At 42.6% G+C, this 23724-nt stretch overlaps 1 protein-coding gene across 1 annotated transcript in view; it reads right to left on the bottom strand.

Annotated features, from left to right (window-relative positions):
- Nucleotides 1–15005: 15005 nt before the first annotated feature.
- The window catches only part of LOC115207675 (coiled-coil domain-containing protein 3), a 34247-nt gene continuing 25528 nt past the window's right edge, over nt 15006–23724 (bottom strand). Inside the window, exon 3 of the mRNA XM_029775006.1 lies at nt 15006–17324. Within this exon, the coding sequence (XP_029630866.1) occupies nt 17040–17324 (285 nt within the window). The 3' untranslated portion in view covers nt 15006–17039. The remainder of the gene's footprint in view (nt 17325–23724) is intronic.

Genomic DNA, 23724 nt, shown 5'->3' with positions numbered 1-23724 from the left:
TGTGGACATCTACAAATACCTAGGTGTCTGGTTAGACTGTAAACTCTCCTTCCAGACTCACATTAAGCATCTCCAATCCAAAATTAAATCTAGAATCGGCTTCCTATTTCGAAACAAAGCATCCTTCACTCATTCTGCCAAACATACCCTCGTAAAACTGACTATCCTACCGATCCTCGACTTCGGCGATGTCATTTTCAAAATAGCCTCCAACACTCTACTCAGCAAATTGGACGCAGTCTATCACAGTGCCATCCGTTTTGTCACCAAAGCCCCATATACTACCCACCACTGCGACCTGTATGCTCTCGTTGGCTGGCCCTCGCTTCATATTCGTCGCCAAACCCACTGGCTCCAGGTCATCTATAAGTGTTTGCTAGGTAAAGCCCCGCCTTATCTCAGCTCACTCGTCACCATAGCAGCACCCACCCGTAGCATACGCTCCAGCAGGTATATTTCACTGGTCACCCTGAAAGCCAATTCCTCCTTTGGCTGCCTTTCCTTCCAGTTCTCTGCTGCCAATGACTGGAACGAATTGTCAAAATCACTGAAGCTGGAGACTCATATTTCCCTCACTAACTTGAAGCACCAGCTGTCAGAGCAGCTCACAGATCACTGCACCTGTACGTAGCCCATCTGTAAATAGCCCATGCAACTGCCTCATCCCCATACTGTTATTTTTTTGTTGTTGCTCCTTTGCACCCCAGTATCTCTACTTGCACATTCATCTTCTGCACATCTATCACTCCAGTCTCTCACTCCAGTGTTTAATTGCTAAATTGTAATTCTTTCGCCACTGTGGCCTATTTATTGCCTTACCTCCCTTATTTTACCTCATTTGCACACACTGTATATAGACTTTTTTTCTATTGTGTTATTGACTGTATGTTTTGTTTATTCCATGTGTAACTCTGTGTTGTTGTTTGTGTCGCACTGCTTTGCTTTATCTTGGCCAGGTCACAGTTGTAAATTTGAACTTGTTCTCAACTAGCCTACCTGGTTAAATAAATAAAAAAAAAAAATTTTAAAGAAGAAATTCTTATTTATAATGACGGCCTACACCGACCAAACCTGGACGATGCTAGGCCAAATGTGCACCGCTCTATGGGACTCCCAATCACAGCCAGTTGTGATACAGCCTGGATTCAAACCAGGGTGTCTGTAGTGACGCCTCTAGCACTGAGATGTAGTGCCTTAGACCACTGCGCCACTTGGGAGCCCGATTAGTAGATTTAATTGATGGACTAATACACATTTGAGTCAATAAATAAGGCAGAGTGTCAGAATGTTGGGAAAGAGCACATGGTCAGGAGTTCAGTGTCTCCGGTCAGAGTCCCATGTCTCCTCTCTGGCTCAAGCTCTGCTCTGGCCTTCTGGGTCCACAGTCCAGCAGATCTGATTGCCATTACCTCACCAGCCTGGCCAGGGTGAATGACAGTTGGCTGACATTAGGCTGAGAAACTGTGACGTGGTGAGGTTGGACCCAGGTGCAGAGAAGAGACCAGAAGAGGAATCAGTGGTTAAGGATAAACATAAATACCTTAATGATAAACAGTAGCCGTAGGATCACAGTACACTAGAGAAAAAAAAGAAAACTCACTCAGTAAAACAAAACACACATGGTAAACAATTCAAGCTTCTGCAAAGGACAACAGAAAACACACAGGGAAATCATAATGAGTAAATAGGACACACCCGAGTGTCGTTAATGTCTCTAGGACGGTCTCTGCTGCTCTTTGGTGACAAGTGGAACCATGACAGTACCCCCATTGCACCACCAAGCATGATACGCAACTCTAAACATTATTGAGGGATAAGTGTACTTCGGACCTGAACATGTGTTTTGTTTGATTATGCTCTTGATCAGACAGAGTCCTCTGCACAGTGTGTGATGATTGGTAAGATATTGTAAGAGCAACAGTGAGTTTGTTTTGATTTGCATTGCTGGCATTCACACCAGGCCTGAGATATACGCCATTAGTGGTTGATGAGGTGACGATGGAGGCCCAGAGGAAGAAAAGGATTGGACATTGAGCTGAACAATAGTAATCAGGAATGACACTGTCCAAAATCCGAAGGCTTTTTGGTCTGTGCTATGAAAACATGAGCAGCACAATATCTCATGAGCTCTATAAACAACTGGGGTGGAGGATATGGGAACGTAAACATAATTTGTCCCTAGTCAGCAAATAGATTTAAATCACAATTATGCACTGCTAACAACAAACACATGAAGTCATGTTCCTTCTGCTTATGCGGTGGCCTCTGCCAGTGGCAGAGAAAAGAAATCAGAAGAGAGCAGTAAAATCGAGGGAAGAGGGAGGGAAGGAAGAGGGTGGATGGAAGGAGGTCAATGAAGTGTTGGGAGAATGATGAGTTAATCATGTCAACATGGGACTGTTCGATAATTGGACAGAAATCAGAGACGGAAAAGGGGAAACTTCTGCACTCTCACAGTACACTAACTCTTACACACAGATGAATGGGTACACGTGTAAGCAAAACAGTACATAACTATATTTGAAGCAATTGCAACAATACAGACAGTAATTACTTCTAAAGCACAATCTCTATCATAGCCTTAACCCATCACAATCAAGTTCTCTCCATCATTGTACATAAAACTACTCCACAGCAGCCAGTAGCTTTGTTTGGATATCTCCCACAGACGACACTCCTCATTCTGAGGGATGGTTGCTGCGGAACAGAGAACCTCTTGTGTAATCTTCTGCGTCATCTTAAGAGTTTAGGTGGATACACTACAATATGGAAATGGATGCCATCTGCAAAATTTTATTGGCTCAAGTTAATGTTAGGGATCCTTTTGAGCAAGTGATCAATACTAACAAAACAATCAATACCAAAAACAAAATTTGAATGTAAAGTACACAAACAAATAAAAACAAATCAATGCACCCGACCAATACCTCTCAATATTTTCAACATCCAATAATGTGCTGAGATGTGAAACAACATTCACATTACAGACCAGTCATCTGTATAAAATATCTCCCCCTCTCCCAACAGGAGGGCTGTTGTGGCATTGCACTGGACCATCCCTTCATTAGGACTTTCATTAGTAGAGTGTGTTGTCCTTAACACTGCCTGCAGCTCACCATTTAACATGCAGCCAGCTTCACTTTCCTTGGGAGTGCAGTACTTTTATTGTCTACAGGAGAGACAACTGCGAGCCTGAAGGTGTACTGTTTAGTCAAAGTCCAAAGAACACACAAACATGTTTACATTTTAGTCATTGAGAGTTAGTTAAGATACTTCAAAAAGGTAGAGTTTCAGATGTTTTTGAAACATGGTCAGACCCTTCGCTGTCCTGACTTTAGGGGGAAGCTTGTTCCACCTTTGGGGTGCCAGGACAGAGAAGAGCTTTGACTGGGCTGAGTGGGAGCTGACCTCCCCGTAGTGGTGGGAAGGCCAAGAGACCACAGGTGGCTCGGGTTGGGTTGTAGGGTTTGAGCATAGCCTGAAGGTAAGGAGGTGCAGTTCACCTTGCTGCTCCGTAGGCAAGCACCAGGGTTTTGAAGATGATTCAAGCTTCGACTGGAAGCCAGTGGAGTTTGCGGAGGAGCGGGATGACATGGGAGAATTTAGGATGGTTGAACACCAGGTGGGCTGCGACATTCTAGATAAATTGCAGGGGTTTGGTTGCACAAGTGGGGATCCCGGCCAACAAAGAGTTGGTGTCTAGACGGGAGAAGACAAGTGCTTGGATTAGGACCTGCGCTGCTTCCTGTGTGAGGAAAGGTCATACCCTACAGATGTTGTAGAGCATGAACTTGCAGGAGCGAGTCACTGCTTTGATGTTTGCAGAGAACAACAGGGTGTTGTCCAGGGTCATGCCAAGGTTATTTGCACTCTGGGAGGGGGACACCGTGGAGTTGTCAACCGTGATGAAGAAGTCTTGGAGCAGGCAGGCCTTTCCCGGGAGGAAGAGCAGCCACATTTTGTCAAGGTTGAAGAGTAGTTGAGTGCCATCCACATAGCAATGATAGGAAAGACCATGTGAGGATATAACAGAGCTGAGTGACTTTGTGTAAAGAGAAAAGAGGAGATGGCCTAGAACCGAGCCCTGGGGGACACCAGTAGTGAGAGCATGTGGTACAGATGCAGATCCTGTCCACTCTGTAGCGGTATTGTTAGAGAGTGGTAAAGATAAAGATTTTGTTAGGGTGCCAGACAGGTATTAACCCTTGCCTAAAGAAAAATAGTAGGAGAGTGTACCACTACCACACACACACCAGCAGAAGAGACTGCCTAGAGTTTAGCCTGTTTGCCAGATAGCCAGAGGAGAGAAAATACAAGACACACATCACAGCACAGGGGTAACCCAACCAATAATCCCTCATACAATACTATTGGTAGAGCAATTTAATGGCAACTTCATAGAAACAATTCACAAGAAAGAACCCAGAGAGAGAGAGAGAGAGACTTGAGACTTTCTTTACTGAAACTTTCTCATTTCATTTAAAAAAAAACTCACCCCCCCCTTAAAAATAAAACACCAAAATATATGTACTGCATACATGTACCATACTCACCTTTCCATTTACCACATGATACAAACCAACATCACAATACCCACTTCTACAACCGTATATCCAAAACATCTTCCCCAGCTATACAGACAGCCCCCCAACACACCTTATCTCCTGAAACATCTCCACACTTTTTATCATTCTATAGTACTCAAACTCAACCCTAAGGCGCGCAGAGACCATCCCATTAAACAATAGTAAAGGGTCTGTTATCCCCCCACCTTTGACCCTGTTCCTCCTTGTTAGCCAAATAGCTAACTGCGCCTGAGCAAACAGAAAATTCAACAAAACACATTTGGACTTCTCCTTAATCGAATACCTGTATCCCATTATAAACACCCCAACAGTAAAAACCACCCCCAACTTCTCACACAGACATTCCAACAGAGACATTCATGGAATTAACCTGGTGCACACAGAAAACATATGAATCACAGTTTCTTTTATTACACAGAAAGGACACCATTGCCCGATTCCTGGTTCAACCCGTGCCAACCAGCTGTTAGTGGCCCGGGCTCCATGAAGAACCCTCCACTGGAGGTCCCCTGATCTCTTTGGTGCTGGGGGTTGTAGAGCCCCCTCCATCTAAAACCCACCATATTCTCCGCCCCACATACCCCCTGCCACTGATGTGCCTTCACTCCTGTTAGGCTTCTAATGTTCCTAACCTTAACGCAGAGGTTGTAGAGGGCTTTACCTCCCACCCCTTCAAACTCCCCCAGGCTCGGAGTGTTAAAATCTAACAAATCCTCAGACAGTGCCTCCTGGACCTCCTCCAGGAATCTCTCCAGCATCCTAAGAGGCGTTATTCCTGTTTGTTGTGCCAAGACTTCCGGGGTTTTCCACCCCTCCTCTCCCAGCAGTCTCAGGTCACCCAGCCTTTGTAAACCCGCTGCCATCAGTTGCCTCTGCAGGATGGCCAACTGAACCGATCTCAAAGGGATGGCTGGGTTGTTGAAGACAGGCTCCTCCCATACCCACAGCCCAGGCTCCACACACCCTTCTCGTGTGGGCCTTAGCAGCTGCCAGGCCCTCAGTACTGCAGAGTAAAAATCTGAGAGACCTGCTGTACTCAGCCTCTCCAGCTTCATGAGGAACAGCTGCCTGTCCAAACCTAATCCACCAGCTCTCCTCAGCAGCGCGCATGCTGGTTCCCTCCAGCCAACATCAGTATGGTACAGCAGTCTCTGCACCGCCTTTAGCCGGAAAGCAGCTATCCTGCTCTCCAGTTCCACCAGGCCCTGTCCTCCTTCGTGGACAACACTGCCGCCCTCAGCCAGTGATGGCCCGACCAGAAAAAGTCCACCAGCTTGCGTTGCAGGTCTGCGAGCAAACCGGCGGGGGGTTGAGGACAGCCAGTTTATGCCACAGGGAAGATGCCACCAGGATGTTGATTATCAGCACCCTCCCTCTATATGACACTTGGGACAGGGACCACCTCCACCTGGCCAGTCTTGACACCACTGCCTGTGATAGCCCCTCCCAGTTCTTCCTGACCCACTTCTCCGAGCCCAGGTACACCCCCAACACTTTAAGCCCTTCACAACCCCACTGCAAACCCCCTGGAAGCAGAGGAGGGACCCTATCCCCCCATGCCCCACATAACAGAGCTTTGCTCTTGCCCCAGTTCACCTTAGCTGAAGAAGCTCCCTCGTACACCTTCAGACTAAGTCTCTAGTGCCTGCATATCCTGACCATCACAGAAACGTCATCTGCATATGCTGACACTGCTATGCCGGTCACCACATCCATGCCTGTCCAGCACACTCCCTGCAGTCTCCTGCGTAGCAGTCCCAAAAAAAGGCTCAATGGCTAATGTGTATAACTGCCCAGATACAGGGCATCCTTGTCTAATGCCCCGTCTCACCCAGAATGGCCTACTGAGCCACCCTCCCACCTTGACCATACATGATGCCCCAGCATACAACAGCTTCACACAGGTAAAAAAAAACTATTTCCAAATCCAAACATCACATTAAACAGATACTCATGGTCCACTCTATCAAAAGCTTTCTCTTGATCTAAAGAGACCAGTCCAAAGTTCACATTAAAACCTCTCGACAAGTCCAACATGTCCCTGATTAAGAACAAGTTGTCCGTGATTGATCGTCCCGGTACACAATATGTTTGGTCCTCATGTACTATCGAGTCCAAATGGGACTTCAGTCTGTTAGAGAGGACCTTGGCAAATATCTTGTAGTCCGCACAGAGTAATGCCACAGGCCTCCAGTTCTTAAGTTCACACAAGTCCCCTTTTTTGGGCAGGACGCATTCACGCAACACGCAAAAGAAGTCCTGTCCAATTATTCCCCAGAATGTTTAATAAAACTCCACTGGGAGTCCATCGACCCTCAGTGCACGACCGGGCGACATCTGGGTTACGGCCTCTGCCAGTTCATGGGACAACAGAGGAATGTCAATTTCATTCCTCTGTGCCAGAGAGAGCTTAGGGAGTCCTGTGAACAAGTCCTGAGCACACAGAGGTTCACACACTGCTGCCCTATACAACTCAGTATAAAACTCCACAGTCCGCTCCCGCATCTCTCCCACCACAGAGGTCACCCGCCCATCAGACAGCTGTCGACAATGCATGCCCTTGGCTTCACTGCTCTGTCTTTCCAAACCAAAGAAGAAGGAGCTGGGAACATCCATCTCCTTGAGCATGGAGAACCTAGCTCTTACAAGTGCTCCCTTTGCTTTAACCTGGAAAAAACTACGCAGGTCCCTACGTAATTCAGCTAAATTAGCCTGAAGGCCTACATTGCCTTGCCCCACCATCTCTACCTCCATCTCACTAATACAATGCTCTAGTTCCCCCAATACTCTCCTAGCCTCTGAGGATGAGAGAGCTGTGTACTGTATCTTGTAAGAGCTTTACATTGAACTTCCAATAGGATGCCTGCCGGGGCCCTGGTGAAATAGACAGCCGTGCCATGGTTATGTGGTGATCTGAAAACCCCACCGGGAGAAATGCTATTACTTCAATTTCTCAAACATATGACTATTTTACACCATTTTAAAGACAAGACTCTCGTTAATCTAACCACACTGTCCAATTTCAAAAAGGCTTTACAACGAAAGCAAAACATTAGATTATGTCAGCAGAGTACCCAGCCAGAAATAATCAGACACCCATTTTTCAAGCTAGCATATAATGTCACATAAACCCAAACCACAGCTAAATGCAGCACTAACCTTTGATGATCTTCATCAGATGACAATCCTAGGACATTATGTTATACAATACATGCATGTTTTGTTCAATCAAGTTCATATTTATATCAAAAAACAGCTTTTTACATTAGCATGTGACTAGCATGTGACTGGCATTCCCACCGAATACTTCCGGTGTATTTACTAAATTACTCACGATAAACGTTCACAAAAAACATAACAATTATTTTAAGAATTATAGATACAGAACTCCTTTATGCACTCGCTATGTCCGATTTTAAAATAGCTTTTCGGTGAAAGCACATTTTGCAATATTCTGAGTAGATAGCCTGGCCATCACAGGCTAGCTATTTTGACACCCACCAAGTGTGGTACTCACCAAACTCTGATTTACTATTAGAAAAGTTTGATTACCTTTCCTGTTCTTCGTCAGAATGCACTCCCAGGACTTCTACTTCAATAGGAAATGTTGGTTTGGTCCAAAATAATCCATAGTTATGTTCCAACAGCGACGTTTTGTTCGTGCGTTCAGGACACTATCCGAATGGTAAATAAGGGTCACACGCACGGCACATTTCATGACAAAAGATTTCTAAATATTTCATTACCGTACTTCGAAGCATGTCAACCGCTGTTTAAAATCAATTTTTATGCAATTTTTCTCGTAAAAAAGCGATAATATTCCGACCGGGAGTCGTTGTTTTCATTCAAAGAGAGAGAAAGTAAACATGGTGTCGGCTCGTGCACGCGCCTCCAGTCTCATTGTCCTCAGATCGATCACTTACCAAATGCGCTAATGTTTTTCAGCCATGGCCTGCAAAGCCACCATTCATCGTTCTGGCGCCTTCTGAGAGCCTATGGGAGCGTTAGAAAATGTCACGTTATGCCAGAGATCCCCTGTTTTGGTTAGAGATGATCAAGAAGGCCATGAAATGGTCAGAGAGAGCGCTTCCTGTTTGGAATCTTCTCAGGTTTTGGCCTGCCAAATGAGTTCTGTTATACTCACAGACACCATTCAAACAGTTTTAGAAACTTTAGGGTGTTTTCTAACCAAATCAAACAATTATATGCATATTCTAGTTACTGGGCAGGAGTAGTAACCAGATTCAATCGGGTTCGTTTTTTATCTGGCCGTGCAAATACTGCCCCCTATCCCCAACAGGTTAAACACTTTACAAACTAAGCACGCAGAAAATAACCAAGACTTCTGCAGCATTGCACACCCCAATCAAACTGCCACGCCAACCGAGAGCTACCTCCCAGAGAGCCGGAAGAGCTATCTTTATTTCCTCCTTTCTGACTGCTGATGTGCTCTTAAAGTGGCAGTGCACAGTAAAGGCTCCTTGCAGGATTTTGCCACAACGCCACCTAGTAGAAGCGACCTGCCAGGTAGGATGAAATCAGGAGTCTGCAGAGCCTGAGACACCCAACCCTGAGAGGGTTGAGAGGAAGATCTGATGGTTCCCGGTGTCAAAGACAGACACAGAAAGACACACACACACACACATACATGCACTCATGCACAAATGGTGGACAAAAGTCCTCAACCCCCCAGTCAATAACCACGGTCCTCAACCCCCCCAGTCATAGACAGCCTCACACCTGCTTAATAACCTCCCATTTATTATATCCTGTTTCTGAACAAATATACTGAACAAAAATATAAACACAACATGTAAAGTATTGGTCCCATGTTTCATGAGCTGAAATAAAAGATCCCAGAAATGTCCATACGCACAAAAAGCATATTTCTCTAAAATGTTTTGCACAAATTTGTTTAAATCCCTGTTACTGAGTGTTTCTCCTTTGCCAAAATAATCCATCCACTGACAGGTGTGGCATATCAAGAAGCTGATTAAACAGCATGACCATTATACAGGTGTACCTTGGGCTGGGGCCATTAAAAGGCAACTATAAAATGTGCAGTTTTGTCACACAACGCAATGCCACAGATGTCTCAAGTTTTGAGGGAGCATGAAATTGGCATGCTGACTGCAAGAATGTCCACCAGAGCTGTTGCCAGATAATTAATGTTCATTTCTTTACCAACGCTGTTTTCGAAAATTCTGCAATACATCCAAACGGACTCACAACCGCAGACCATGTGTAACCACGCCAACCCAGGACCTCCACATCCGGCTTCTTCACCTGTGGGATCGTCTGAGACTAGCCACCCAGACTGCTGATGAAACTGAGGAGTATTTCTGTCTGTAATAAAGACTTTTTTTGTGGGGGGGGGACTCATTCTGATTGGCTGGGTCTGGCTCCCCAGTAAGTCCCAGGCCCACCCATGGCTGCGCCCCTGCCCAGTTATGTGAAATCCATAGCTTAGAGCCTAATGAATTTATATAAATTGACTGATTTCCTTATAAAAACTGTAACTTGGTAAAATTATTGAAATTGTTGCATGTTGCGTTTATATTTTTGTTCAGTATAGCTACATTGATCAGTAGAGCATTCACTGAATATAACGCTGAAGTCTGCTTCTTGTCTCTTTGTCTGGTAAAAATGCCCATGAATCCCTCTGTTTGTACAGCTTGATGTCAGAGCCAGTGAAAATATTGCGCACTTGGTTACATGAACTTCCCCCTCCTAGCTCCAACTGTGGTGCTCCTCTGAAGTTTAGCAGACATTAATTACAGTTCTTCTCAATTGCTTGAGCACATTTGTCCAAACATAATTCACTTTTTCAAAACAATTAACACACAGCCCCAAACTGACACACGTTGCCCAAAATGACACATTTCATTTGCAAAATGCATTAAGACTCTGAAAACATGAAATACATGACACAAAATCAATTACCTCCATCAAAACATAAAACTTGTTATCTAATGAAAAGTTTTTTCAGTCAGTCATTACACAATGGCCCAATAAATACTAACTACAACTATCAATATACCCTAACATGGTTAACCCTCTTTAATTTTGTCTGTGCCATTTGTTGATACTACAGTATAATTATAGTATGCACCATAAAAGGCAAGTAAACATATTATCACAGCATAGGCTGTATTCTTTTTTTCCTAAAATTATTTTACCAAAGATGACCAATACAGAAAGAATGTCACTCAAGAGCATGAATATTCAGAAACAGAAGGTTTTATTTGACCTTTTTCCAGTTTAGCAGAGCTGAACTAAACTATCCTCCTCTATGCACCCCTCTACCTGTCCTCTACCTGTCCTCTACCTGTCCTCTACCTGTCCTCTGCCTGTCCTCTGCCTGTCCTCTGCCTGTCCTCTGCCTGTCCTCTACCTGTCCTCTGCCTGTCCTCTGCCTGTCCTCTGCCTGTCCTCTACCTGTCCTCTACCTGTCCTCTACCTGTCCTTTGCCCGTCCCCTCAGCCTCTTACTTGGTCCATTCTTGCAAACAACAACGAAGAGGTGACCTCTTTTATGCATGAATAAGGACTGATTGCTGATTGAACAATTGTGCAAAGAGGTTTTGCACATGTGCAGAAGAGGTTCACATTCATGGGAGTAATTTGTATCAGCTGTGACCAAATGTTTTAATTTGGTTTCTCATGATTTACTCAACTGAGTTTTGCGTCTTCTGTAGAGAGTTGTGTTTACTGTTTTGCAAAAATGTGCTTAGTATTTACATGGTGTGTGAAAGTGAACTGTTGTGCTCATTAGGTTATGGTGGAGATCAAGTGGACCCCAGTTTATTAAAAGTGTCTTAGCAATTGAGAAAAACTGTAACTCTGAACAGTTTTAATTGTAGAACCTTGGAAAGCAAGGAAAGCAAGGGTATTTTTACATGTGTTGTACATGGACCTTCACAATACAGAACAACACACACAAAGACAATATACAATATGATCTATAGTGAAAACATTCCTGATGCTGAGTGTACTGTCTATAGGTATTTTGGGTAGTAATCTGACAGATGTTATATAAAACGGGAAGGGATGAGTGCTGAGAAAACAACCAGCATGAGTCATTTTCCGATGCAGGACTGAACTGAGCTGACCTGTGTTGCTCCCTCCCTCCATGTCAATAGCTATCACACAAGTTCACGGTGTATTTTACTGCTCTGTGCTGAGCATACCAACACCAATGTGTTTGGGTCTGTGTGTCTGAGACTGGTGTGTACTTTGAAGGTGTGTACTGTGCCAGAGTTCTCTATGACTGTCCCAGATGTGAGCGTGTGTGTTTCTCTGAGTGTGTGATATTTTCACGCAAAAGCACTGCAACTGTCTTCCCTGTCTGACTTGTATTGTCATGAGAGAGCACCTGTATCCTACTCTGTAAAGAGAGATACAGCTCTGCTCAGAGCAGCTTTTGGCTCGGCCTGATGGGTATTGTTGTTCTTTCCTTTTTGGGGGACTCTGCATATGACACGTGTGAGTAGGCCTGGTATTGTAATCATTGTCAGACAGAGAACTAGAGGAACGACAGCAGCCTCAGAGGAAAAATACACACTTCCCTTCTCCTTATTGACACAGACATAGACAACCATGATGGAAATCACCTAGTCCTCGCTGAAATGCACACAGCTGGAGAAGTACTGAGATACAGACAAAGTCATGCATACACTTCAAATCTAAGCTGACCTTGTTAGGGTTAGGGTTACCATAATACACATTTTAGTATGCTTTATTGGCATGTCTGTACATAACATCTGACACGAAACCGTGCACTGTTGCCAAAGCGATTAATAGAATATCTTCAGGAGGTGATGTATCACAGGCTCAACCATTAAACAATGAAACATGTATTATACAACTTTGGAGCTGTACAAGCTGCTTGCCAGCACTCCTTAAGGAATGTAGGAAAATCACACTGGAATGCCAGAGACTGACACCAAGTGCATATCTTCTGGGTTTTCATTGTAGGGTGAGAGATTAAAAACATAAAGGAGATGGGATTCCTGTGCTTAAAAGGAAGTGCTGGCTCATATGGGACATATTTGAGTAAATACCAACAGAAGCAGAAGTGAACCATGCCAGAGATGGTTCATGTTTACATGGTAGATCTCGCTTAGGTTGAATGGATAAAATAATTGTTAGAATGAGTTAATATACTTTATACTGTATGACATACCCAGTGAATACAATTTAAAAAATACAGACAAAGCATTGTAGATATGGATGCCTGTTGGAGTTCGCCACTTTTTTCAATTATTTGTTTTTCTTAACTGTATAATAAACCAAGATAGAGTAGAGATAGAAACAGATGACGGAATGAAATGAGAGAGAGAGAGAGAGAGAGAGAGAGACAAAGAGAGTCTTAGAGAAAGATTACCATATTGAAAAATATACATAGGAGTGATAAAATGATGGTTTGAGAGCCTAATGAGTTTATAATGAACTGTATGTGTAAGGAATTGTATATTACATGAAATTAGGCAGGGATTCAATCCAATCACGGGTTATAAACATCGCAGGTTTTTTGATTGAGCCAACATAAACAGTGTTTACCACGAACGTGGGAACGTTGCCTTCAAAAACGGCAATGCTTATAACCCCTACAGTGTATATCCCGGCCTTTGTACTTTACATGGAAAATTAATGCTATATTGTCAAGGGAAAACTGACAGTTGAATATTCCTAAAATCCCTTTACCGTTTATTATCCCAGCAATCAGAATACTCCAACATTTAAATTATATGAAAACAACAACATCCAAAAACACATAAATAAAATAAGACCAGGTCTATAATTAGACTGAGTGCACCAGGGAGGACCACCACAAATGCGGCCATATTATCTGACATCTGTTTTGCAGCTTGTCGGTGCGCGCAGGGTTTATGTTGAGAAGGCAGCGTGAATATATCATTTTTGGCCCACTTCCACAGGGCTATGGCAGATTCCTGCAGGCAAAGCCATCTGATGTAGTGCTTTGGGAGAGGGGGGATGGAGAGAGTTATATTCTGCAACTGTCTCCCCTTCGGAGGTCAACCAAAGCCTGCCAGAGGCCCCAAACACAGAGACAAGGCTCATAAATGTCCCTCACACTCACCCATACTCATATTCTCTGTGAGATGTCTCCTTTTTCACGACTGGAAGAGGCTTACACATCGTAAAATGTGGTCATTTCTGAGTTTTACTCCCCCTTTTACCTTTATTTTTTATGAAATAGCCCCATATGGAAGCGTTTGGGTTCAGTTCTCTCCTGGAAATCGTATAGAAAATTGAGAATGGTCTGATAGAGTATTCCAGATTGGAAATGATGCTTTCACCGTCGCTATGCCCAACTATCTACAAAAGGCTCTCGGGAAGAGGTCAAAATATGGGCTGGCTATTTATAATCCTGCTTTATATTCATGGAGAAGAGAGTGATTTATTCATTTTGTATCACATTGAAGATCCCATAAAAGCCAGAAGTAATCTATCACATCCTCTGCCGTCACAGAGGAGAACAGAGGAAACATCTTGTCTGTTTTTGATTTGAGCCCTGTTTGAAAACAACAAGTCTGTTCTGCATGCTCTTTTTGCAACTAAATTCTCCCGGTGGTAGCTCTGACATTTGGCTGTACTCATCTATGTTGAAATACCAGAGCCATAGATAAAAAGAGTTTGGCAAAACTATTCCTGATGGCACCAAACATTCCATGACAATTTGAATTTAATCGATTTGTAACCTTTGGTGCTAATATGGCACCCCTTGGAATTTTAAATCCCAAACAAATTCTCCTCAACATCTTACCAATGGCTCTGGGAAATCTCATGGATTCAAAGATCCTCCAGTCTATTTCTAGGGTATACTGTACAACACAAATCTACTCCAAGTGGTGGGGGAGTAGAGGGACGAAACTGCTTTCACACCTCAGCCTAATGTGGAACTAATTTCAGTTGATCTCTGTGCTGAAAGCTCTTTGGATGACTGGGTTATCTGTATATCAGCCCTGTCCCGTGTAACTCTCTGGGAATAGGAGGTGATAATCTGTAGATTTATCTGGTAACTTCTCTATAATATTTGTTCTAACTGTCTCGCCTTCCAAACCACATGTGAGAAAAGTGCAGGTTTGACCTACCAAACACAGAACATAATGTAAAGTGACATTGATCTGAACGGTGCCAAATACTAATGTTCAGCAGACTACTTTGCTAGAATATGAAGATCTTGTTCCATCGGGATTCAGAGCTTCACACCAGTGACCTGGTTGTGCTAATGAGTGCTAGTCTATAATGAGATTCTGACAAGGACCAGATTGTGGAATGGTCAGTGTTGATCTTTGCGGTGCTACACCTGCATCTATGGAAGGCAATCACAACAGTTTTGCTAATAATATGCTGAAAGTTCATACTATTGAGAAATTGCAAGATGACGAAACAAACTTTGTAAAAATGAAAGTTTATTTTTGTCATTATTTGCTATCATACATGATTTAAAGGTTAAAGGCAACCAGATGCTTATTGTTTGAAAAGGACATAAACATACAAGCCAAGTACAACACATAATAGGAGACTAGGGATGCCTCTCAGTTCTGACACAGGAAAAGATTTTACGGTACCACATCATGCCTCATTGGCTAGTGGTTGTATTTATTGAGTGCTCAGCACCCTGTTTACAAACATAAAAACTATATTTTCCCTCAGTGTACTATAACTGTATAAAACGTACCATCAAAAGCTATAATCTTTAACAAATTAACAATAAATGTGGAAGTACATGGGATAGTTATTCTTGGTTAATAATGCCCATATAAAAATAGCTGAATTTTAACAGAATTTGGGGGATTTCAACTGAATTTAAAACCCTAGTTATCCTTGCTAATAAGAGTCTGGGCATGTTTGTTAATATCATATTACTATTATTTAATATACCATGAGGAGTGTGCTTACCTGTTCTTATGGCCAACCATACACTATCCCTGTGTTTACAATCCTCGGGCCTGAAAATTGGTTTCCTGTAAGTGCAGTGACGGTGTTGGGTGTGCTGTGTTAAAAAAGGGAGGGTTCCGTACACTCTGTCCTAACTGGTCCAAGGCAGCTCTTGTTGTTTGGTGTGAAATGGTTATGGCTGGGACTGCTGAGGGAGGGGAGAGCTGATCAGAGCCATGGATATTAACAGTTCAGCAGACTATTGCCTGTGTTGTCATTAAATCAAACTCCCTGTACTCTGTTAGCCTCGCAAAGCCGCCTGATCCTGTGAGCTTACATGAATGTTGCTGTATGGATATAAGTCTTGTATTTACGAGGCTAGTACTCTGTGACTCTGGATCTGATCCATCGTCAGTTGTTAAAGGACAGAATTGAACCTTTTACATGTAACACAATGTAAAAGGTTAAGCAGGTGTTCTTAGCCAGCAGGCCTATGACTGGTTTAAATTCAGCATCCTCAAGTCAGCAGTGTGAGGTCCCTGGCATGGTATTGGCATCACACCTGTAGCCCTTGCCTTGACTTTCCCACTAGTTCTCCAAAAGGTGTCAGCTACTACGGCAGCATCTCACCTAGCATTGAAATGGCATGGAACTCCACTCTGGGGAAAAACCTGCCAGCAGGAAGGCCTGGGCATGTTTGGGATGTGCGAGGTGGGTAGAAATGACAGGGTGAGACTATATTGACCTTATTGAGCTGGGACCAGCGTTGATCTATTTACAATTTGTTCAGTTGTCAATATTATATCCTCACAGGATAAGACTTCACAGAGCAGCACTGATCTCTACTGTATGATATTGAGGTGAGGGGAACTAGGAAATGGGGGATATGGGAGCGAGGTTGGGATTAGATATGGGGTTAGGAAGGCCCGGTGGGATGAGATGGGGACTTTGTGATTACCATATATCCCCCAGCATGCATTTTTGTAAGGAAGCAGTTGTATAACCAGTGAGTCATAATGAAGCATGAGCGCTGTCTTCATCTGTGGTTGGAAATCACATTTGATCCAAGCCAACGTTCCCCTCAAATTGTCCTGCTACTCTTTCTGTGGTAAGAACAGTGACACAATGTGATTGCTATGACAAGAAATGCTCATCACATTGTAGTGAAGGCATTTCACATAGATCTAAACAAAGTGTATGTGTGTGAAATAGGTGTGAAATGACTGCATTCATATATAGAAATGTTGAAGGCTATTCAATAGCATTATATTAATGTAGGGAAAAATAATAAAATTCTGAAGAATACAAAACATTTTTGATTTTGCTCAAAGCACTTTCTTCTAAAGGTGTGACTAGTCTGCATCACATTAAGGGTATGCAATTCCTCTATCTCCTTAACTTGTGACATGATACAGTATTACATACAGTACCTATCTTAGCATACCTATCTTTCCCCTGATGTCACATACTATACAATCCTTATGTCCTTTTATACAGCCTGTTTATGTCTGCAGTGTAACAGGTGGTGGTGGCGGCTGGTTGGGGTTCAGTTTTTTATCATCTTGGTGAGGATCTTTTTGAGTGCGGGTCTCTTCTGGTCCTGTGTGGTGTCTTGGTGTGGGTGGGAGGGCTCAGCGTGGTGCAGCTGTTTCAGGGGGAGGGTCTGCTGATCCTTAGTGTCTCGTTTGGCTTGGCGTAGGAGGCGCTTCATGTTCTTCACCTTGTCCCGCAGGTGGCTGTTGGCCTTCTCCAAAGAACGCACCTTCTGGGAGAGAGTCTTGACCCTCTCCTCCTCCTCAAACAGGGCCTTCTGCACCGTTGAACACAGCAGCTGGAGGAAACAGGATGTTAGTCAACAGGAAGTGAGCAAAATGCTAATGTGCACCACAGATTGAGGTTAAGAATTGTTAATTGATTCAGATGATGAGTGAGTTCAGAGAATAAAGTCTCAGGCTGTTGTTGAACATGATGACCACATCCTTATTTTACACTTTTGATGATCCATTACACAAACCCCAAGTTGTTACACTAATTCAGTCCTGATTCTTTGGATCATCTGGTTACTCAAGTTCCTGATCAAGTCTTAATGTTTGGAAATCTATAATTTACTTCAAAAGGCAAAGATATTAATCTCAAAACCTATTTTCTTTGAAACACATTTCAGAAAACAAATTCTTGCCTTGTGTGAATATGCTAAAATGGTAATGATGTCAATCCACATTAATTTATTAATAGAGATAAAAAAATATATTTAAAAAAGTTTAGAAACTGTTCCACTTCAAGTGATGGAAAGTCTGAGACAGATTCTAATATTTTTGTTTTACTTCTATCATATGTCACGAATTAGATCTTAATCCTTTGAAAGATAATACATTGAGATTAAGGAGGAAAGACATCGGCTAATTTACTGTCCATGTGTTTTTACTTGAATGCAAAATTCAATTTTTATTTGTTCAAACATATTTTTCAGGTTGCTAGGAGATAAAGTACACTACCGTTCAAAAGTTTGGGATCACTTAGAAATGTCCTTGTTTTTGAAAGAAAAGCACATTTTTTTGTCCATTAAAATAACATCGAATTGATCAGAAATACAGTGTAGACATTATTAATGTTGTAAATGACTATTGTAGCTGGAAACTGCAGATTATTTAAGGAATATCTACATAGGCGTACAGAGGCCCATAATCAGCAACCATCACTCCTACGTTCCAATGGCATTTTGTGTTAGCTAATCCAAGTTTATCATTTTAAAAGGCTAATTGATCATTAGAAAACCCTTTTGCAATTATGTTAGCACAACTGAAAACTGTTGTTCTGATTAAAGAAGCAATAAAACTGGCCTTCTTTAGACTTCAGTATCTGGAGCATCAGCATTTGTGGGTTTGATTACAGGCTCAAAATGGCTACAAACAAAGAACTTTCTTCTGAAACTCGTCAGTCTATTCTAGCTCTGAGAAATGAAGGCATTTCCATTTGTGAAATTCCCAAGAAACTGAAGATCTTGTACAAAGCTGTGTACAACTCCCTTCACAGAACAGCGCAAACTGGCTTTAACCAGAATAGAAAAAGGAGTGGGAGGCTCCGGTGCACAACTGAGCAAGAGGACAAGTACATTAGAGTGTCTAGTATGAGAAACAGACGCATCACAAGTCTTCAACTGGTAGCTTCATTAAATAGTACCCGCAAAACACCAGCCTCAATGTCAACAGTGAGGACTTGTGAGGCGTCTGTTTCTCAAACTAGACACTAATGCACTTGTCCTCTTGCTCAGTTGTGCACCGGGGCATCCCACTCCTCTTTCTATTCTGGTTAGGGCCAGTTTGCGCTGTTCTGTGAAGGGAGTGGTACACAGCATTGTACGAGATCTTCAGCTTCTTGGCAATTTCTGGCATGGAATAGCGAGAAATTTCTCAGAACAAGAATAGACTGAAGAGTTCCAGAAGAAAGTGCTTTGTTTCTGGCCATTTTGAGCCTGTAATCGAACCCACAAATGCTGACACTCCAGATACTGAACTAGTCTAAAGAAGGCCAGTTTTATTACTTCTTTAATCAGAACAACAGTTTTCAGCTGTGCTAACATAATTGCAAAAGGGTTTTCTAATGATCAATTAGCCTTTTAAAATAATAAACTTGGATTAGCTAACACAACGTGCCATTGGAACACAGGAGTGATGGTTGCTGATAATGGTCCTCTGTACGCCTATGTAGATATTCCATAAAGAAATTGCTGTTTCCAGCTAGAATAGTCATTTACAACATTAATAATGTCTACACTGTATTTCTGATCAATTTGATGTTATTTTAATGGACAAAAAATGTCATTTTCTTTCAAAAACAAAGACATTTCTAAGTGACCTCAAACTTTTGAACAATAGTGTACATCTCAAAGAGACTGAGTGAGAAACCTCTATGTCCAACATACTAGCCAACTGCCATTTAGTATACACATCAGCAACCCAAATAAGGAATATTCCCTTCATTCAAAACAAGTATGTCGCACAACTTCAATGATTAACAATAAACACAAGGTAATGTCTTCAGAATGATAACATGTGTGATCATTTAACAGTGGTAGCACTGAGGAGAGAAACCTAGCATGTTTGTTGATAGTGTTAAATGATCTAAGACTACTTGTATTTCATTCACAGGTGGCTTGTGGCACCTTATTTGGGGAGGACGGGCTCATAGTAAAGGCTGGAACGGAATACATGGAATGGTATCAAACACATCAAACACGTGGTTTCAATGTGGTTGATACCATTCCATTTACGCCATTCCAGCCATTATTATGAGCCGTCTTCCCCTCAGCAGCCTCCTGTGATTTCATTAATTTCTTTCCCTTTTGAAAGAGTTTAAAACCATTTGTTCTATCCTGTGTGATTTTCAGTCCTGCTGTTTTTGATAAGTGATGGAACCCCATGTACAGGGGCTTTGTCTAACGGGCAGAAGTTGTGGAACATAGCATTCCTTGGCCTGTCCAGCAGAAACAACAGCTCATATATATGTCTTTCAGCGTATTCTGGGCTTTTATTATGAGTGAGCCGCAAGAGGATGCCTTTTTTTCATTAGCAGCAGGCGTGCCTGTGGCCAGAGAACTAATACGGAGAAGGAAAGAAAAGGAAAAATGGAAAACATGTAATTTAAACAGAACTAATCTGATGGGGGGGTGGGGGGGTTCTCTCCAGGGAGCGGCCTAAGGTCATGTGGAATTATGAAGGTGGTTGGTAGAAAGATGCATGGCAAATGCCTTGTGCTTTAGAAATGTGGTCAGAGTGGTGGGTGAGCTGCCCCTTATGGCCCTAAGTAGCAGCCCCGAACACAGAGCTGAAACCAAACAGTGTTAACGAAAAAATGTATATATATTTTTTTTATTTAACCTTTATTTAACTAGGCAAGTAATGCTGGGGTCTTGGTTACACTTTATTTGGATAGTCCGGATAATCGATCTGTAGATGCTCTACAGATGATCATGCTATCAACAAACTTTCTGTTGATAAGCAACTGCTTGTTAAGGTTACGGTTAGGGTTAGGTTTAGAATAAGGGATAGGATAAGGGTTAAGGTTAGGATTAGGGTAAGGGTAAAGTTCAGGGTTAGGATAAGGTTTAAGGTTAGGGTAAGGTTTAAGTTTAGGGTTAGGAAAAGGGTTACGGTTAGGGTTAGGGTAAGGTTTAAGTTTAGGGTTAGTAGATAGTTAGATGAAATGTTACTGATAAAGCATCTACAGATGGGCTATCCATATAAAGTGCTACCAGGGTCTTTCCTGGGAGAAGCATACAGTGGCTTGCAAAAGTATTCACCCCCCTTGGCATTTTTCCTATTTTGTTGCCTTACAACCTGGAAGGAAAATTGATTTTGGGGGGTTTGTATCATTTGATTTACACAATATGCCTACCACTTTGAAAATGCAAAATATTTTTATTATGAAACAAACAAGAAATAAGACAAGAAAACAGAAAACCTGAGCGTGCATAACTATTTACCCCCAAAGTAATGACTTTGTAGAGCCACTGTCTGCAGCAATTACAGCTGCAAGACTCTTGGGGTATGTCTCTATAAGCTTGGCACATCTTGCCACTGAGATATTTTTGCCCATTCTTCAAGGCAAAACTGCTCCAGCTCCTTCAAGTTGGATGGGTTCCGCTGGTGTACAGCAATCATTAAGTCATACCACAGATTCTCAATTTAATTGAGGCCTGGGCTTTGACTAGGCCATTCCAAGACATTTAAATGTTTCCCCTTAAACCACTCGAGTGTTGCTTTAGCAGTATGCTTAGGGTCATTGTCCTGCTGGAAGGTGAACCTCCGTCCCAGTCTCAAATCTCTGGAAGACTGAAACAGGTTTCCCTCAAGAATTTCCCTGTATTTAGTGCCATCCATCATTCCTTAAATTCTGACCAGTTTCCCAGTCCCTGCTGATGAAAAACATCCCCACAGCATGATGCCTCCACCACAATGCTTCACTGTGGGGATGATGTTCTCAGGGTGATGTGAGGTGCTGGGTTTGAGCAAGACATAGTGTTTTCCTTGATGGCCAAAACGCTCAATTTTAGTCTCATCTGACCGGAGTACCTTCTTCCATATGCTTGGGGAGTCTCCCACATGCCTTTTGGCAAACACCAAACGTGTTGGCTTCTTTTTTCTTTAAGTAATGGCTTTTTCTGGCCACTCTTCTATAAAGCCCAGCTCTGTGGAGTGTACGACTTGAAGTGGTCCCATGGACAGATACTCCAATCTCCGCTGTGGAGCTTTGTAGCTCCTTCAGGGTTATCTTTGGTCTCTTTGTTGCCTCTATGATTATTGCCCTCCTTGCCTGGTCCGTGAGTTTTGGTGGGCGGCCCTCTCTTTGTAGGTTTGTTGTGGTGCCATATTCTTTCCATTTTTTAATAATGGATTTAATGGTGCTCCGTGGGATATTCAAAGTTTCAGATATTTCTTTATAACCCAACCCTGATCTGTACCACAACTTCATAGTGCTGCTTGCTTGGTGGTGCCCCTTGCTTAGTGGTGTTGCAGTCTCTGGGGCCTTTCAGAACAGGTGTATATATACTGAGATCATGTGACAGATCATGTAACACAGATTGCACACAGGTGGACTTTATTTAACTAATTATGTGATTTCTGAAGGTAATTGGTTGCACCAGATGTTATTTATGGGCTTCATAGCAAAGGGGTGAATACATATGCACCCACCACTTTTCAGTTTTGAACTTCTTTGAATTTTTTAAAACAAGTACTTTTTTCATTTTACTTCACCAATTTGGACTATTTTGTGTATGTCCATTACATGAAATAAAAATAAAAATAAATTGAAATTACAGGTTGTAATGCAACAAAATGGGAAAAACGCCAAGGGCGGTGAATACTTTTGCAAGGTACTGTACATCAACGACAGCCTTAAATCAGCCATAGGTGAGCTTCAATGCATGTCCATCTCCTAAAAAATTGATTCCCTGCTCCGATCCTAATGCTTACACATGGAGCTGAGTAAAACATTGACGTAAATGCACTGCCATCTCTGATAGGACTGTGTGGAGGGGTTTATATGAAATTCAAAAAGTGTGGTGGGTGCTGCCATCCTGCATCACCAATTAGTGTGTCACTTTATGTTATATTTGCCTACATTTTTATCCAGTGTGGTTTCTTCCGCAGCTCTGCCACAGGGCATTCTATCAGCTGCTAGGGCCCAAAATCAAATCAAATCAAATCAAATGTTATTGGTCACATACACATGGTTAGCAGATGTTATTGTGAGTAGCGAAATGCTTGTACTTCTAGTTTTAACAGTGCAACAACAATCTAACAATTCCACAACAACTACCTAATACACACAAATCTAACTAAAGGAATGCAATAAGAATATATATATATAAATATATGGATGAGCAATGACAGAATGGCATAGGCAAGATGCAATAGATACCATAAAATACAGTATACACATATGAGATGAGTAATGCAAGATATGTAAACATATTTAATGTGACATTATTAAAGTGACTAGTGATCCATTTATTGAAGTGGCCAATGGTGTCAAGTCTGTATGTAGGCAGCAGCCTCTCTGTGTTAGTGATGGCTGTTTAACAGTCTGATGGTCTTGAGATAAACTGTTTTCAGTCTCTCGGTCCCAGCTTTGATGCACCTGTACTGACCTTGCCTTCTGGATGGTAGCGGGGTGAAAGGGCAGTGGCTCAGGTGGTTGTTGTCATTGATGATCTTTTCGGCCTTCCTGTGACATCGGGTGCTGTAGGTGTCCTAGGGGGCAGGTAGTTTGCCACCGGTGATGCACTGTGCAGACCGCACCACCCTCTGGAGAGTCCTGCGGTTGTGGGTGGTGCAGTTGCCGTACCAGGCGGTGATACAGCCCGACAGGATGCTTTCAATTGTGCATCTGTAAAAGTGTGTGAGGCTTTGATGCGCTGTTGCACCTTCTTCACCACACTGGCACCCCTTATATTTATTTATTAAATTTTTTGAAAATGCACTGTTGGTAAGTAAGCATTTCACTTCACTGTAAGGTCTACACCTGTTGTATTCAGCGCATGTGACTAATAACATTTGATTTGATTTGTCTTTGTGGGTGGACGATTTTACATTTTCCGTGATGTGTACGCGGAGGAACTTAAAACTTTCCACCTTCTCCACTACTGTCCCGTCGATGGGGATAGGGGGTTGCTCCCTCTGCTGTTTCCTGAAGTCCACAATCATCTCCTTTGTTTGGCTGATGTTGAG

The sequence above is a fragment of the Salmo trutta genome, chromosome 14, assembly GCF_901001165.1.
Source record: "Salmo trutta chromosome 14, fSalTru1.1, whole genome shotgun sequence".
NCBI classification, from domain to species: Eukaryota; Metazoa; Chordata; class Actinopteri; order Salmoniformes; family Salmonidae; genus Salmo; species Salmo trutta.
The sequence above is the reverse complement of the archived record's forward strand: the minus strand, read 5'-3'. Positions and strand labels throughout refer to the sequence as shown.